We start from the raw sequence: 17,868 nt of genomic DNA, 5'->3' as shown, positions 1-17,868 counted from the left end.
GAGGCTGAAAAGAAGTAGCAGCTTGGCACCACTTTTTTCTCAGTGGCCTGATTCAGTAAAACAAATTAGGTGCCTTCTCTGTGATTTCAGTAGGAGCATGTCTGTAAGTGAAATGCATGCTGAAGTGTTATGCTAAATCAGGACAAGTCAGTGACATCAGATGAGAAGTACACATATGCAGTCATTTTCACTGTAAAATGCTGATGTTCGAGCTTCATCTAAAAAGGAAAATCCTTGGGTCCTGTTAGTCCACCAGCATCTCAGTTTGACTGGTGGCTTATGGGATTCAGTGAGGTAGAACACTAGCTCAAAAGTAATTTGGTGTAAATAATTGTCTCTGAGATTGGTACTGAACTGCTACAGGCTGTACATCTGAACTCCTCTGGACATAGCATTCCCCTCTAAACTCCTCTGATTCTTCCCTCCTGGAAAGTCTGTCTGCCAGCATCACCAGAGCTGGAATCAGAGCCAAGCTACTGACATGAATGTGAGTTCTCCCCTGCAGGCTCTTCTCCCTCCCAGCAGCATCTGCTACCTGGTGATTGTTTTTATGGAGGAATGACTTATTTTAATTTAGATTCTCTTTTGAAGGTAGAAGATAGTTTTTATTTAAGGAGTGTCACATCTTCTGCCAACTGATGCAAGAATCCTTGAGAGTCTGTCTCTGTGATTTTGGCAGCACATCATGGAGTACATTGCTTATAATTAACAATCACTCAAAATAAACCCCAAACATCCCAAGCTCTGTGGAAGTCCCAGTTTGGAGCTGTGGTTTATGCCTTTGCCTCCATCCAGCATGACTGTGAATGCTTCATGGAAAAGGGTCTCAGAGCAGACCCAGGTCTTCAGGCTCTGCAAATAAACTCCCACTGAAGCCACTGAGAATTTTGTCTGCTCTCAAGATCAAAATATCAGACCCAAAGTGGAATCTCACATAAGGAAAATATCCAGGGAGCCCTGAAACCTGGGATTTGTCATCACTGAATTCAGAAAGAGAAGTGTCAGAACTCCAAGCTGTGTGGCAGGCCTCAGAAAAATGCATACGAGAGTCACATACAGAAGTTAAATAGAAGCATATGGAAATTCCTCTTTGTTGTGTAGTGAAACAAAAACGTATCCCATCTTCACAGCTGGAATCTGCAGGAAGTCTTAGGAGCACTGACCCTCTACTTCTGCAGTATCACAGAGTAGAATTCCTTCATCTCATAAATTCTGGACCTTTCAGCAACCAGTTCACATCCAAGATTACCCAGCAGCCTACTTCTGCCTGAGAGTATCCAGCTGCTCAGTCTACAGTACACCTGGGAGTTCTGGCCAGCTGAAATCAGGCTGTCTAGGCGTCAGTCTGTGGAATATCTTGATCTCAGGGGATTTGGGGGGATATGTCACTGACCATAGTGCCAGCACAGAGCTTCCTCAGCTCGTGCTTGAGACTTGATGCACTTCAGCTGGAATCATGTGGAAATTTGGAATTTCAGGGTTATGCAAAACAAGTGGCCAGTGTGCTTTGTGATATATCAATAGCTGAGTGTGTTTATCTGTCTTAATTGTACAAAGATAGTGAGACTAAAATTGATGTCATTTTCTAATATTCTTCCATGTCAACCACCAAACTACATAGTGTATTTATATTATATTCACTCTCCTTATATTTGGGAAGCAGGATGAGAAAGAACAAAAAGAGTTAACTGGTGCTTCTTGCCTTCTTTAGATGAAATTTTTCTCAGTTTATCATCCTAGAGTTTTCAATGTAATATGTTCCATTTTAGAAACAAAGCTGAACCCATGCCAAAGAAAAAAAAGTAGTAGCAATCATTTGGCAGCCTTACTCAGCTCTGTTGTAACCTAAATTAAATAACAGCAGGCAAATCATGTGTATGTCTCATTCTGTACTAGCTATAGTAGGAAATGATACCGATCCAATTAATCTGTGCCAATAATGAGTCACACTATACTATTTATAGCAATGTTATGGTGTGCTTTTGTTAGAATATTGAATTGTCTTCCCTTGGATTCCTGCACTCTGTTCTATGGCTGGCTAAAGGTAGGCTAAAGGCAAGCATGGCCCAGAGCCAGAAGCTGAGCATCCTGAAGGTTTCTGTTACTTTGTTTTCATTTCAAAATTATGTAGCAGAAAGTTGGTGTTTTGAGTGGTAGGCCTTTTCACCTGATTATTAGTGATCAGATCAGTTGTCATTCTTCCTAGTGATTGGGCTATCGATGTGAACTCCATTGAAGTGGAGATCTGTGTGACTAGCAGAAAGGTTTTGTGTGATGCACATAACACAGACTGAGAATCCTGTGTGGTCTCCTGACAGGACCCTTTCTCAAACTATGGGCTTCCTTTATGATTAAAAGGAAGTCACAATTGTTCAAAGAATTTATCTGTTAATATTATTAATGATAGAAGATAAAGTCTAGAAAGAAATGTCTTCGTTACACAAATTTATACAATCAAAATGTGTCCTTTTTCCTCCTTGAATATTTCATCTTGAGATTCTATCCACTGATCAGCCCTGTGTAGGATGCACAGACAAATGACAGGTCATGTATCTAAAAAGTCTGAGAGACACTAAAATTATCCTGCTCACCTTAACACTCTCAACTTCCCCCTTCCTGTGTTGCCCTAAGTGATTTCTCTGCAGCTCTTCAGTGAGCTGCTTTCCCCTTCTGCCCTCCAGCTTAATGACATGTCCTCACTCCATCTCAAAGTTTCCACCTGTCTCTTCTCCTCCCATTCTTTGAGACGTTTCACCTGAAAGGAATATCAGATCACAGACTCTAAACCTGCTTATTCTGCCTTGAATTTTCGCCACATTTTGCATGCATTATAGATAGCAGTTACAGAAAAAGTGCAAAGCATTAACCTGACATTAATTTGATCAAGATGTTTAGCTTTCTTTTAAATTACGCTATATAATAATTCAATTATTGAGCATACACAGTTACATAATCTTAATGTGAGGCCCAGTCTTGGTCTTATAAAGGCCTCCATCACACTTGAAAACACCATTAGTGTTTTGGTTCAGATCTCTGAGTGCATTGAAGTCACCTGGAGTTTTTTCCACAAACTTCAATAGCTTTTGGTTTGGGACCTTTCTCATTGAGACCCATGCAGCAAACCAGAGTGTCATCTTCTGTAGCCTCTTTTCTCCTCTAACTTAAAAAAATGCCTTTAAATACTCAGTCCTGGCTTAGACCAAAACAGGCTAACCCAAGGATTGCTTCACAAAAGCTGTGTCCCAAATTACTGCAGTATAAAAAGTATTCAGCCAGCTTTCCCTGCCCGTTCATTTTCATTTTCCTATGGTTTCTGTGTGTTCCCTCATGCTGGCCAGAAGCAGCAGTGCTGAAATGCTGACAGATAATCTTCTCGTGAGACATTTCTGGCTCTGCTAGGGGTTGTAATTATAAATATCAGCTCACAGGAAAGGCCTTTTCTTGAGAGATTTCCATTTCAGGAGGAAAGCCTAAATGATTCTGGATACACACTTTTCCCGAATTATTCACCAGACATTTGCAGAGTAGCTCCAGAGAGAAGTGGGTGGGTTCTCACCATCTGTTCTAACAGAGGTTTTGATGTGCATCAGTAAATCCAAGTCAGAGAACGGAATTCTGCTATGTTTTGGCTCAAAAATTTCAAGAGGGACATGGAAGTCCCTATTATTACCTGTTAGAACAGTATTACAATTCTCTGGAAATCAGTTATGATTGCCTGCCCTGCACTATAAACCATGACCCAAGATGTAAGGTTCTCTGCAACTCAGAAATGCATTATGAAAGTGCAGATTATTTTCCTCTAGGCACTGCCATAGCAGTGTACTGGTTCCCCCTGATGCCAGCCCAGATGCCACCAGGAAAGCTGTTGTGTCTCATCGTTCTCCTGTATACTGCTGTCAAGACCCTGGCTCTGTCTTGATACTTATCTAGCTCTTGCTTTAAAGTCATCGTTGGTTTTAGGTTGTTATTAACTGGTTTTAATTTTATTTTCCATACCGGAACAGGATGGTGTTTAGAATTATGAAAGTAACCTCCTAAGCCAGCATGGATAAAATATTCTTTTCCATTATGCTCATAATCTATTTTAAGGATTTTTCACTTGACTGTAAACTAAAGGATTTAGGTTTCCAATCTTAAATAATAATTTCTGAATATTTGGGCAATAAATATTTGCTATATTGTGATACAACAGTATAACAGGTTATCTTTGTTCATCTATTGGTTATAAAATTCAATTTTCAATAAACAATTTAGTCTAACAATAGAGTAGTTCACTGTGCAAGATTATAAATTGCTTTTAATCTTGCCTCAAATTGGTTTACTAATGGAAGAACTTTATTTGCCTGTTTTAGTCTTACTAGCAAGCTGAATTTTTGTATATACAACTTATGCTCAAAAGCAAGCACTCCGTATAACCAGTGCTCATCTAAATTCTAAATATGTGTCTGTTGCATGCACACGAAGTGAATGGAAAAAAGAGCAGAAAATGTCATCCTGCAACCTGGCTCCAACAAAGACCCTGAACACTTTGGTTACATGTTTTTAATTTTTTTTCTTCTTATATTCATGTTTCAGCAGATCAGAAGCTTACTTTATTCTTTGAAGCTTTATTTCACGCTTAACATACAATGAAATTTGGTTTTCGGGCTAACAAAACATTTCCCCTCTCCTAAAGCTTATGTTGCATCTCTCTGATGATAACAAAAAGTAATGCATAATTAATGTGCCAAATCACTTGTTCAATATTCAGGGGCCAAGAGGTCTAGACGGTCCTCCAGGAGAACCAGGAACACAAGGCATTAAGGTGAGCACTTGCATTGGTCAGTACTATACAAAACATTGAGGCAGACCATAACAGAGAAGAAAACAAACAAACAAACAACCCAGCATGTCAGAATCCATAGAGTTCCATTTAATCCAGGAGTAGATTTGCAAATTTCTATCTTCTTCAAGTACTTCAAGTCCTTATTACGGCATAAGCCCATCTAAGCCTGAATCTGCACTTTTTGCAGAGTTGCCCAGCATTTAAACTGACAGCAACTGTATACAGTTTATCTAGCAAAGGTACATAGAATTCACACATTGTTGGTTATTTATCAGGGAGAAAGAGGCGATCCAGGAAAGAAAGGAGTCCCTGGTCTCATTGTAAGTATTGGAGCCAATCCTTAAAACAAGCCTTAACAGTTGCTACTAATTTCTGAGCTGTGTTTGGAAAATATCTAAGCCAGCATTGTCTTTCAATATTTCTCTTTGACTAGGGTAAAGCTGGAAATCCAGGAGAAAGAGGAGATCATGGTGCACTTGTGAGTATAAAATTCTCTAGTACTTCTACCAAAAAAAAAAAAAAGCACTACAGAATCTCATACTTTGTTTCACACTCAGGTATGCAGTAATTTGTCAACTTCAGAGCAGCTGGAAAACTCTGATAGTATGGTTTGCATTTATTAGTACAAAGAATCAGGGGCAGAAGTGAGAGTAAGTCTGAACATGGTCTAGTCTGCTACAAGACAAGTGTTTTCATGGATGATGTGCCACAGAATACAATATGATAGCAAAGTGCAGCAGAAGAAATGGCCATTGTAGTCAGTAAGGGGGTCCTAGAAGTTGCTTCGTTTTTTTTAGTTTTATTGTAGTTTTAAGGGAGAAAATCACTGTGAGAGAGAAAAATAATTCTCTGATAGATTTTAGAGTAGATGTATACTATCAGTGTTGGGATAGGTGTAGAAAAACATGTGAACATATATCACATGCATAGGAAAAAGTTTCCTCCCTTTAGGGTTATTTTCAATGGAAATCTAACACGTTCTATCTGAGGCTTTCTTTCACCAAGAAGGTCACTGATCTTTCCAGAATTTCAGATTTTCGATAAGGAAGGAAGCAGAAAAGCAGAAACAGAGTGGTAATGGGGGTGATTCTGTGCTGAAATTGATACACATAATGTTGGTTATCACTGTTCTTCTCTTGCCTCTTCTGCTCAGATTTAGGAGCTTGTTGCCTCTCACCTTTGACATGATGGGTTTTCATTTCCTTTTCATTAACTAGGACTTTTAGCTATATTTATATATATGGAAATGAATATGAATTAAGCAAAGCTTCATTAGGTTGAAATGATGGGCATTAGTACATTTATTTCACAGTACAAAATACTGCTCTATTACTCCTACAGCTACAGTTTCCAGAAGAGAGTGAGACTGATATGCTATGAGCCACATTGAGCAGAAAGAAAAGTGGGCCGTGAACCTTCCTGATCATCTCAAATACAGTTTGTAGGGCAGAACACTCATAACATTGTGTTTAGGCCCAGTTTGCATACACAAGCAGCACAGAGTCTAAGGAGAATGGTGAGGAACTGGTAAATGGTGGGTCAGCTAAGATTCGTCCTTATGTAAAGAAACTGAGGAAGGATTTATTCAGGGCTTCGTCACCTGCCACAGGAGCTAGTGATGTGTCAATGTATATCAACCAGAAGAAAAGGCTGCATGTATTTCTTGGGTGTTTCTGAGCAAGTTATTGAGTGAGCAGAAATAAGAGATGAAGTGGTTTTTCACAGAATATGAAACAGCCTTTTTCCAGTGATTTTTATTTTATTTTATTTTAATGTTCCAGGGTTTGCCTGGGCCTCCCGGAGCCACAGGAGACAAGGGACCAATGGGAGAGCCAGTAAGTTGATCCTTATGCCTGCTTAAAATTTTTTCCACATATTATACTGAATTCCCTGGAAATTCAAGCTCCATTTTACCAAGATTTGGTGTTGCCAGCTGTGGTTAGATTGGAATTGGGGGTAATTGTTCCAAAACTTCAGGGCCTGCCTCCCTTGCTTAGCATAACTTGTTCATATAGAGACCTGTTACTCATGTTGGGAAGCACTGTAGTAAGGGGTGCACAACAAAAGAGAGCATGACAGAACCTGGAACGCAATATTATGTGGCTTTATGCTGCATTGAGATAGACATGTATGTTATGGATTATGTAAATATATATGCCAATACAGATATTAGTGGGGCTTTTTTCAGGCAGATTTTAGGATAGTTATTCAGGAACTCAGGGACCACATCTATTTGGCAGGTTAAATTTTAAACAAAAAAAACCCTGTTATAATAAACCTCAGACATTCCTCTGCTGGATGGATTCTTCTGATTGTTATTAGTTCAAAGCCACGCTCATTTTTATGTGGCTGATACTGTAACAGAAGATCATGCAGAATCTGCAACAAATATATGCAAAGTGCTTCAGGGTGTAGCCATGACAGGAATAGTATTGCATCGCCATCTCTGGGGGTAAATCAGATTATATAAATAGAGTGAAAGAATGTGTGTTGTCCTAGGGGGACTTGGGAGAAAACTGCTGTTTTACAGTGCAGAAATCTAATAGAGTTGTCAAAAATCATGTGGTTTTGACTTACTTCTGAAAACTTATTTTGCACATCAAATGACATATAGTTAATTTAAATCTTGAAAGTGAACTAATGATATAAAGTATATTATTTCTACTAATTATTATTCTTTCTAATATTATTAAATATAATTTCTACTAATCCATAGGCTGACATGCTTGCAGAAAGCCACTGCACATTTTGAAGGCCAAAAAAATACCAACATTTATTTTGGTAAATTTTCTTTTGGATATAATTGTCTACTTAAATTGAGGTGCCCGTAGGAGTGGCAAAATGTTTCAACAGAAAATTTATTTTCTAACGGTTATTATTGGATTTCTGTCACTTCATCCCTTTCATTTATTTTATCTAATCTTCTTGTGGTGACATCTGAGAGCCTCCTAATGCAAAGCTTATACATAAAACTTCCATTTTCCATTCGAGTCTGAATTTTCATATATATAGAATGACTATCAGCCTTATCTAATCTAAGTGGTCTACTTTTGAGCAACCTACATTTCTGTTGTGCTCATCATCGTAGAATCTACACATGCAGTGTCAGAAGTAAGAAAAGCTTATCCTGTGAAGAAGGTACCTTTTCTTTCAAGTACTGAAAGAGTAAAATGTCTTCAGAAAATGGTCTGTGGCACTAGAAAGAAGTGATGAAAATGACACAAGATATTAAGAAATTAAGCGTGTGGCTCTTTTTTTAACTGTCCACCCAAGCAGTTTGATTTCATCTTCTGTCATCCGGTTACTACATGAAATGCAGCTGCTGAAGCAGTTTCTCTGGCCCTGTCACTAGTTCTGCACAGAGCAGAAAAACCCTAATTACTGGTGGAGGAGCAGAGAGAAACATAAGCAATTAGAACTATTTGTAGTAACGATCTTGATCTAAATTACATTCTGACTTTACCTACTTGTCAGATATTTCAGTAAAATCCTTCTTTGCAATTTACCTGTTGTTAATGGTTAAAAGTAGTCCCTGTATTGCTATAAATTTTTGACTTCTGAAATTCCCTGAAAGTCTCAGGGGAAAGATACATTACCAGTCCAGCAGACTTAGCTCTGTGGTAATATTATGAAGAAATACTGGACTCATGAATCAAAATTAAGCTTTGTGGCCCTTGCCTAGTGGAATGCCATAGACCCGCTGCAAATGAAAACTGATGGACTTAGTTTAGGACCAAGTGAATTCTCAATGGGAAATTAACTGCAGTTTTAGTTGTTCACACTTAAATGAAGCTCTGGGGTAAAATATATGCATCTGCTAAGATCCTATCAGTAATATGTGGTTTACATTGTTTTTACAAGGGAAGAATATACTCGCATTATCACTGCCAAGTCATCAGGAGGAGTAAAACCATATGCATAGCTGTAAGAGGAAGTGAAACAAAAAAAGAGTAAATATTTGCTTAAAAGACTTCTATCATAAATATGGGTAGCAGCATCCTTCTTTTACATGAGAATAATAGATCAACAAAATGCATTGAATTTAGAATGTACTTAAACAGAGATGAGTCCCAGAGGAGTAAATGGACATGAACTTTCTAAGGTTCAAAGACTGTATACATCCAGAGGGTTGATTTGTCTTGACAAACGTTCACAGTGGCTATGGAATCAGCTGTAAGCTGTTACAGGCAGCCTCTACCCCCCAGCACACCAATCCCACTCTGTGAGCAGAGATGGACAATCTGACATTTGCAGAGAATTTGAGCATGCCGCTTCAGGAAACAATCCCTACATGTTACTGCGATAAAGTTATTACTTACAGCAGGGCCTATAAAAAAATGCTCATTGTATAATTACTAATACTACCAAAACGGCTACAGCCTTTAGCCCATTACACCTCAGTGATTGTCCTGTATAAACATTGCTGAATCTATAGTGAAGCACACAGTAGTTGTTTTCAGTTAATTCCATACCAGACTGTAGGCTTTTCCACAAAGCAAACCAGACAGTCTAACAAACCTTGATTAAACAAAGTCTCAGTTAATCAAGAGGAGAGCTTAGTTTAGGTAAACTAAGAAGAGTCTAAAAGAAGAGACATCACTGCTATTATTTGAAATCTATTATTTCAATGTATCAAGACTGGGAATGAGGTCTTCAGTACTGTATGCCATCAGGGTATGATATCGTGTTGGATTCAGGAGGAGAGAAAATAAATTATGCTTCTTTATGCCAATTGGAAAGTTCTGGAGAGACAAAGTCAAAACTATACAATGTATTGTAAAGTTAATTGAATGATGCATCCAAAATTTTGTTTAATGCCAGGGTCCAAGAGGACAACCAGGGGATGCTGGCCCTATTGGAGAAATGGGTTTTGAGGTGAGCTCTTAATCATTTATATAGTAATTACAAACACTCATGCAACTGAATAAGCCTGGACAATGTGTTTAGAAGCCCTTTTTTTTTTTTTTATTACCTGCAGCTGACTTAAATACCATGAGTAGCTGAAAGACTCTTAAAGCTGTTACCAAAAAAATTGTCTAAATTAAGTAGCTTTTTCTGGTTTTCTGTGAACACTGTCTTTGGGCATATGTTCATGACATCTGCACCTATAAGGTGAAAGTTTAGTTGAGTAAATGACCCTTTTTTTTTCTTTTTTCTTTCATTTTTTTTTCTTGGAAGCACCATTCTCCTTGCAGTTAGACAGTAGAACAGCATTAATCATATGTCCTTGCAAATGGTAGCTGAAGCAAAGCAGCTGCAGGCAATCTTCTTGCTAACTTTGCTTCTATTTTTTGCTTTGTTTTTAATATCTCTTTGAAAGAAATATGACAGAATGTATTAACCACATTTGCAATGAAGTAGCTAAGGAATGAGCTCACTTAGAACAGAAGGGATCTGGTTTATTCAAAGAAACATGCTTCCTCATTGACCCAAAATCCAGCCTTCTGACTGGCTATTAAAAAAAGGTTTAAATGTAAACTTTACAAGAAGTAATCTGATACCATTAACTCTTTAAGGGCTGAAGACTCCAAAAAGGGCTTTGTTCTCCAAAGGCTATATCTACTTGGCTCCAAGCCTAAACAGTGATGAAGTTGTCACTCAGATTTACCAAAGATAGATGATTGCTCAAGCCTGCTAGTAATTTATGGTGAAAGGTACAGGCTTGGTGGTACTGCTGAGTCTTCAATACATTCCTGACCCACAGTGCAGTTCCTCCTAGACCCTTCTTCCTTTTGTTCTGTTGGACTCTAGTAAGAACAAAGAACTGTGTTGTCTTAATTTTTAATTTTCTGGACATACATCTTTCACAGTGTCTCATGCCATTTTTCCACTTCAATTTTGGCTGTATTGTTTGGTGGTTGCAAAATTATTATTGGTGATCATGTGTAACAGTAGCTCTTGTACTGTGCAGGGACCTCCTGGCCCTGAAGGAGAACCTGGCCTGCAGGGAGAACCAGGTGCAAAGGTAAATGTTGAAATTATTCTCTCTTGTGCTCCTTAAATTTTCAACTTTTTATAAAATCAGATCAGAGTGATCTGATTCATTATCCAAGTAGGTAGTGATACAGGAAATGAGCCATTAAGAAATATTGTTATTGTCATGATGACTGCGTTATATGTAAATCCTGTCACTGTTAGAAATATTGTCCCTTAAAATCCAGTTATTTCTTTTTCTTGTGATGTTCCAGGGAGACACTGGACCTGCTGGGAAGGCTGGAGAACCAGGTGACCAAGGTTTAAGGGTAAGCTATGGATGCAAATCTTCTTCCCAAAAGGAAAGTATGTTATGAATGTGTCAGAAATGCAGGCTGAGAAACCTTAATTTATTATAAAAATTCAATAAGGAACTATTTTCTGATATTTTTTTTAAAAAAAGAAAATTGTAATTCTGTAGCAAGTTAAAAAGAGTAATGTTTATAATATCATAATATTTCCAAATGTCTCATATCACTGAGAGACATGAAAGAGTGGTCTGAGAATGAAGGTAAATCCAAGGGTGTTCAGCCTGGCTGTTAAGATGACATCTCACAATAATGCTGTGTACGGATACCCAGTCTAGATGAGATAACGGGAACATTGTAGTCTCAGCAGAGCAGGGTATCTCTCTGTACCACCATCCAAAGTGGCTGGTTTGCTTCTGGTGCTGTGGATGGCTCATTTGACACTTGATCTCACCAAGCACTTGTACCCCTGCTTATTCTTCCTGTGCATTTTAGCCCCCTCATCTGACTGAAACAGTTGCCTACATTTGAAGGCTGAAAAAAACCCTTTTAAAGGTCTAGAAACATATTTTATCCAGGATACCTTTATAAAAGCATAAACTATATCCTTTCAGACTTAAGTCTTATCATTGAGATATCTTGTTCCATTAGCTTCTTGCTGTCATCTTTTCCTCCTGCCAAAAATCTCCAGCAACGTGCATTCCACAGTTCTGCCTGTCCTTGGAGTGTAATTCCTAGTACTGGTCCACAGTGGGTGCTCTGGACTTAACTATACCACTATGTCTGAAATACCGTGTTATTAGATTAGGGCACCTTGTATTTGTTTTTTTTTACCATCTGCATCAAAAGTTGCAAGTTGCCAGTGTCTTTACCTGAGAAAGGCAAATGCCGTGATGCTGTTACAGTTGGTAAATGATGAGTTTGTCATGACCCTAAACTGAGTCACTAAACATACCAGTATAGTAGTTATCCACATAAACATGGAAGTTTGAGGACACAGTAGGTATATTTTTGAGGTTACTGTAATTACATGTTGTATACTCTGAAACCAAACAATCTCAGTGCCACTGTCCAAATATCCGAGTTATATGGACATAGTATTGCCTCATTTTTCTAATGTCGATCATCTTCTATGTTGTGCTATGTTCAAGATTCACAGGGCTTTGACTGTCACTGTAAATCATTGAAAAATGAAGACAAATAAAATATAAGAGCAACATAAAAGTTGCCTAAAAGATAATAAGCATGTGTAGAACTAGTCTGAGTTCTTCCAAGGCAATACTTCTATGTCAAGAAGTTTGTTTAGGCAATAACTCTGTTTCCAACTGTTCCTTTCTATAAGGGTGAACCAGGACCTGCAGGAGAAGATGGTGTTCAAGGAAGAGATGGCCCAAAGGTACATTCGGTTTATGTTGCAGATGTAAAGCAGTCAGTTTAAGGACCCAGATCTCTTTTTTGCCTCCTCTTTCACCAGGTCAAGAGAGAGCCCATTTGAGTACACTTAGTTTTAACACAGGAGGCCCTGTATATTACAGGCTTCCCTGTGCCTTTTAGGCACATACCTACCCTACAGGGGCTGCAAAGTTGAACAGCTTGACGGCAAAATGCAAGCTCAAGAACTGAGTACAGCTTATTTCTGTTGTGGCTATCATGCTGGAGAGAGCAAGCCCAAGGCTGCTCCACTCCCTGAATTGAGTCAGTACTGTGACAGATGTCAGTACAGGGGATGTCACAAAGGACACCCTCAGGTAGTTAGCGATGGATGAGGCAAAATCTCACTGTAAGAGTGTATGAATGAGATAGAAAGGGCTTTACCCTAACTTGGAGCATGATCTGAATTTGACTGGTAGGATTCCCATCAGCTTTTTGTCAGACTTGAAGATTCAGAATTCACTTTTCTCAAGGATAAGTAATTCTGTAGCAGCAGCTTGACTAAGGTTTTGGGGTTTTTTTGGTTTTTTTATTTGCTTTGTTTTAGGGAGAACCTGGAGACCAGGGACTTCCTGGAGAAGGTGGTGAAAAAGGAGAGATGGGGTTACCAGGAATTGCTGGACCCCCTGGTGAACCTGGCATAATGGGTATTCCTGTAAGCATCTTCAGGTTTAAGTGGACTTTTTATTGATTTGCTTTTTGTAATTATTTTCTTTTTATTTTTGCTTGCTGCTTTTATTTTTTATTTTCTGGTTTTTTATTGCAATTAGAGATAACCATCTTTAAATTAGCTTGTCTCCCTTTTCTATGTGGTTCAGCTTTTCAGGGTTGGTAGAGAGAGGAGACAAGTGTTTTTTCCTTAAATATGGGAACTCTTATCAGATAGTGATTCCATCAGACACATCCATCAAACAGCCTGGAGCTCCTCACTTCAGATCTCTCCTCTCCAGACAACCTTCTGTCATTAGTCTCTATTGCCACCTTCATTTGGAGACTGTGAGCAATCTCAAGATATTAGATCATTCTTTAAATTTTAAAAACACCCAAAGCAATTGGCAAGATGCATATACTACCATAAATTGTGCTGTAAGTTTTTTCTTTGTTTTGTATCACTTTCCCTACTCATGGTGCTGTTTTACTGTCCCAGGGCTATCCAGTTTTTAGTTTAGATTACAAGTTCCTTGGGGTAAAGAACTGCCATTCTGAGCAGTTTGTAAATGATGAAGCATTAGACTTTGAAGCACACGAGATTTGGCTCCAATTTAAGATTTTGTGCTATTGTTCTCATCACATACATGCTTAGCTGTCATTCCTTTTAATAAACCTTAACAGTAAAAGGAAGGTCTAAAAATAACATTTGTAGAAAAAGTGATACCCTGAACATTGAGGTTGCTTTAGTTACAAAATCACTTCAGCACAGACACCAACAGCACTTTCTTAAGGTGTTGGTGTGGATTATAGCACCTTCTCTGGGAAGAAGTACAAGGCAGATCAAAAGTGATTTAAAACCAGTATCACATGATAGATATAGGATAATCCAAATTGTTCCTGCTGTTGACTCCTGATTGGTTGGATGGCCTGCCTTTTCCTAACAATGCTCTTTCTACACTGCTGCCAAGGCGTTGTAAAGACAGCGTTATGGATGCTGTCCATTCTGCACTGGAACCGACTTCCAGAAATGAGAGTCTGTGGTGCTGGGAAGTGCTGCTCTGGATGATAATTCTCTGCTGTGGTGTAATGTCATCTTTGGTGGACCTTCTCTTCTTAATTTGTCAGTCACCCTGTAATGAGACATATACCATAAAAAGTAAGGAGAAGAGACAAATCATTTCATTGTTACATTTTGCTCTTAAAAGACGTTTATTCTTGAGCTAACTTCATTTTGTTGCCTCTGTGAAAAGAATTAAACCAGTTGCCATAGAGAACTGAAACAGAGATTGCTGATGGAGAGAAATGGCAGCAAGCATACATAGGTCAAATAGCAAATGAGCATTGGGATCCATAGTCAACATTGTCAAATCAGTTTGGGTATTTGTTCTGGCAACACTCCTAGCAGCTAAAATTCATCTATAAAATCTATTTTTTTGAAGTTTTATGCAACTTATTAATGTGAACTAATATTTTTGAGCACAGTTTCTAAAGCAAGTATGTAGCCTCAAGTCAGACATCAAATTCCCTTACCAAAAATCATCATGTACTTATTTGCAGACCTCTGGCTGCCTTCTCTGTAGCTCTTACGTGATGTTGGAGTACAAGTAAACATCAGTTGGAGGGCCAGCTGTCAATGGCTGTGAGCACTGTTCCCTCTGTCCTCTAAACAGCAGTGTTACAATCTGCTGTCTTTAGACCTGTCTTCTTCACAGTGAACTACTCTCGTAGTGAAGGGGAAAAATGCTCTGTTAGTTGTTAGCACACTTGGTGTGCTACAGAACAGTTTTCGTTTCTGATACAATGATATCACCCTGGCTTTTTTTTTTTTTTCTGTTTTGGGTTGGCAATTCTGGAGAAGCTCGAAAGTTTCATACATTGAAATTATCATAAAACAGCTCAGCCCTGACATATCTACATTGTACGTAATTATACTTGTATACAGTAAACAACATCAGCAGTGCTGCTGTGCTTCAGTGAGACAGGCAGGTCTGGCAATTCGATGTTTGGGAGGATGTGGTTAGCAGGGAATTTTTTACGTTTTTGTTCCACGCATTCCAAAGGCGGCTGCAGAGCTGCCTCCCTCCCCACTCATCCTCCCTGGCGCTGTGAGTGTTCCCATCGCAGTTTTGGTTTGACCTCCTTCTAGGGATGCAGACAGATCATAACATCCTGGTATAAACATGGAAATCGCTTTCCTATAATCAATTGTCTGATGGTTTTATTGGGGATGAAAGTAATACTACATTTTCCTTAAACAAAAGCTTAAAAAGCAACAAATAAACTTAACAAATGAGTTTAAATTATACTGACCCTGGCTTATCACCACAGTGACAAAAAAAGCCCAAATATATCTCCTTTTATCCAAAACTGAAGCTAAATTACCTCCTCTAACTCACAGAACTTTTGGGTAAATTGAAGCTGGTGGGCAGTGGACACATCCAGCCCTTTGGGAGGGTCAGTTTTTGAGGTGACCTGGAGGGCAGTGAGCCTGTAGCTCCATAGCACCCTTCATCTGCAGGCAGCACACACAGCCACCAAGAGGCACCGGCACTTACTGTGTTAGGATTCTGCTCTGCAGCAAGTTGTGTCAGGGCCCTGCTTTCACACTTGAGAGCCCCGAGGTTTTCACAGTTTTCCTCTGGTTGTGTATTGTATTTCTCTGAATCCAGTGGTTATCTTGAAGAAATTTTATTCCTAAAGTAATATTTTCTGTCTGGACAAGATTTATTGGGGTTTTTCCCTCTATTTTTACTAGTTAAATAAGTGATCCCTGATGCTTGCCCACTTGTTTCTGCTGTAACTTGAAACAGTCCTAACTTGCTTACAGCTACAGTTAATGAGATTTTTCCTCCCACCTCTCTGCATTACAAAAGCCTGCTTAGTTATCCAAATTGGAGCAGAGTTTAAACATGTTTCCAGGCCTTTCTCAATCATTTGTTTTTCTCTCTCTAATAAATGTACAGGGCCCCGAAGGAACGCCAGGAAATCCAGGTCAGAGGGGCCGTTTAGGAAAGAAGGTAGTATCTTCCCCAGTTTCCTTCCTTTTATCTGAAACTCAAATTTACATTACAAAATAATTCGACTGAACCAAGCTTACCCCTGTTTTATGTCATGCTTCAAGTAATTTCGTTTTCTTTCTAGCCATAGCAATTAGAATTGTCATCATTCTGCAATCACTAACATTCAGGACCTTAGGAAATTTAAATTTGTATCAAGATGTGATTTTGCAACTCAGAACAGCTTCTGCTGCTATCAGAAAATGTTAAGCTTTGGCTAAAACAAAACAAAAATAATAGAAAGTCTCTATCAGAGGGTTTTTTTTCACTGCAGAGTTCCGAGTTTAGACATTCTAAGAACTACAGTAAACAACATACGTAAATGTGGTACTCCTATTAAATAATGCTGTTACACTTTGCTTAAGCGTAAACTGCATTTTGAAAGTTAGTACTGATCTCTTATTATTTTTAATACAATAACACCAACAGGGGGAAAAGGGGCAGCTTGGTCCTCCTGGAGAAGTTGGACCTGCTGGTGACTCTGGCCAACCTGGAGAAATTGGTCCCAAAGGTGCAAGAGGAACTCGAGGTCCAGTGGTTCGTACAAAACATGCTTACTTAAGAGTTAATGTATTTCTGGTTTAGCAGAATCGTGTCTCTCTATGGGAAGAGGCAAGTCACAGCATGAATAAATGTTTTTTGCAGTATCTGGAGGTGCAGGCAATGTCCTTCCCAGCCTGTGCATCCTGATGATGCCCTGCACCAGGATGAGGCCGGTGCACCTTTCCAGACAGAAACAAAGGCCATAGACCTGGAAGGAGTCATCTCATGCTCTGATCAGGTTCCTGATCTGACAGTCAGAGGAGCAGGATGGCAAGGGCATGCCATGGAATACTCATGCCCCACAGTCCACATATAACCTCACTGCTGTGGCTGTTTCTTAAACCTTTTCAGTTCCAAGAATAGAAATCATGGGGTTTGCTATTATATAAAATAAGCCTCAGCCGTGGCTGAAACAAAGCATTTCAGATGAGAACTGCTACTCCTACTGAATGGGAACCTGATCCAGAGTTAACTGAATTGAGTGTATTTCCATTAACTTTGAGCTCCTTTCAACACAAGCTCCCCAAGCTTGCTCCACCCTGTGTAACAGATGCACAGACACATGCAGCCTCTGCACTAGTGAGGCAACACACCCACCTTGCTGCTCCAGGGCCCAGTCCTGTGGCCACTGAATGCAGCACTGCATCCCTGAACACAAGAAGTACGGATGTAAAGTAACTATCTAATGGCAAATATTTTCAAGAGAAGGACTCAACTTCCTAAGGTGAGGACCACCCTCAGCTTCTCTTGGCATACTTAGCATTTATAAACAGAGTTTCTCTGCCCTGCTGAAAGCTCAGATTCTTTTGATCTATATTATGCACAGGGATCATAAGGTTAGGGCTGAAAATGTTGACCATTTTTTTCTACAGAACAGGGAAAAGCCCAGTATTTGTTACCAAATGAAGTTGGACTGAACAAGGAAATTGTCTGTGGTTCTCAAATCTCAATATTTGAAGATTCTTCCAAGGGATAACTTTATAAAGTAGGCATTGTTGTAACATTTTTACAAGGGAGCTCATTTTTCTGTCACTGATTATTGCATTTAACAGGGACACTTAGGAGGAACTGGACCTGAAGGAGAGTCAGGAATTCCAGGTTATGGGGTGAGATTTTTTTATTGTATTTATGTACACACATA

At 39.0% G+C, this 17,868-nt stretch overlaps 1 protein-coding gene across 1 annotated transcript in view; it reads left to right on the top strand.

The window, feature by feature from the left end:
• Positions 1-17,868, top strand: part of COL24A1 (collagen type XXIV alpha 1 chain) — a 152,096-nt gene that overhangs the window by 101,235 nt on the left and 32,993 nt on the right. The window contains exons 29-40 of the mRNA XM_026853918.1: positions 4,751-4,804; positions 5,101-5,145; positions 5,259-5,303; positions 6,607-6,660; positions 9,647-9,700; positions 10,737-10,790; positions 11,014-11,067; positions 12,389-12,442; positions 13,025-13,132; positions 16,092-16,145; positions 16,614-16,721; positions 17,780-17,833. Of these exons, the coding sequence (XP_026709719.1) occupies positions 4,751-4,804; positions 5,101-5,145; positions 5,259-5,303; positions 6,607-6,660; positions 9,647-9,700; positions 10,737-10,790; positions 11,014-11,067; positions 12,389-12,442; positions 13,025-13,132; positions 16,092-16,145; positions 16,614-16,721; positions 17,780-17,833 (738 nt within the window). The remainder of the gene's footprint in view (positions 1-4,750; positions 4,805-5,100; positions 5,146-5,258; positions 5,304-6,606; positions 6,661-9,646; positions 9,701-10,736; positions 10,791-11,013; positions 11,068-12,388; positions 12,443-13,024; positions 13,133-16,091; positions 16,146-16,613; positions 16,722-17,779; positions 17,834-17,868) is intronic.

Source organism: Athene cunicularia (assembly GCF_003259725.1).
Source record: "Athene cunicularia isolate RWA chromosome 8 unlocalized genomic scaffold, athCun1 chr8_part1, whole genome shotgun sequence".
Lineage (NCBI taxonomy): Eukaryota > Metazoa > Chordata > Aves > Strigiformes > Strigidae > Athene > Athene cunicularia.
Note: the sequence above shows the minus strand (reverse complement) of the source record. Positions and strands in the feature narration are given on the sequence as shown.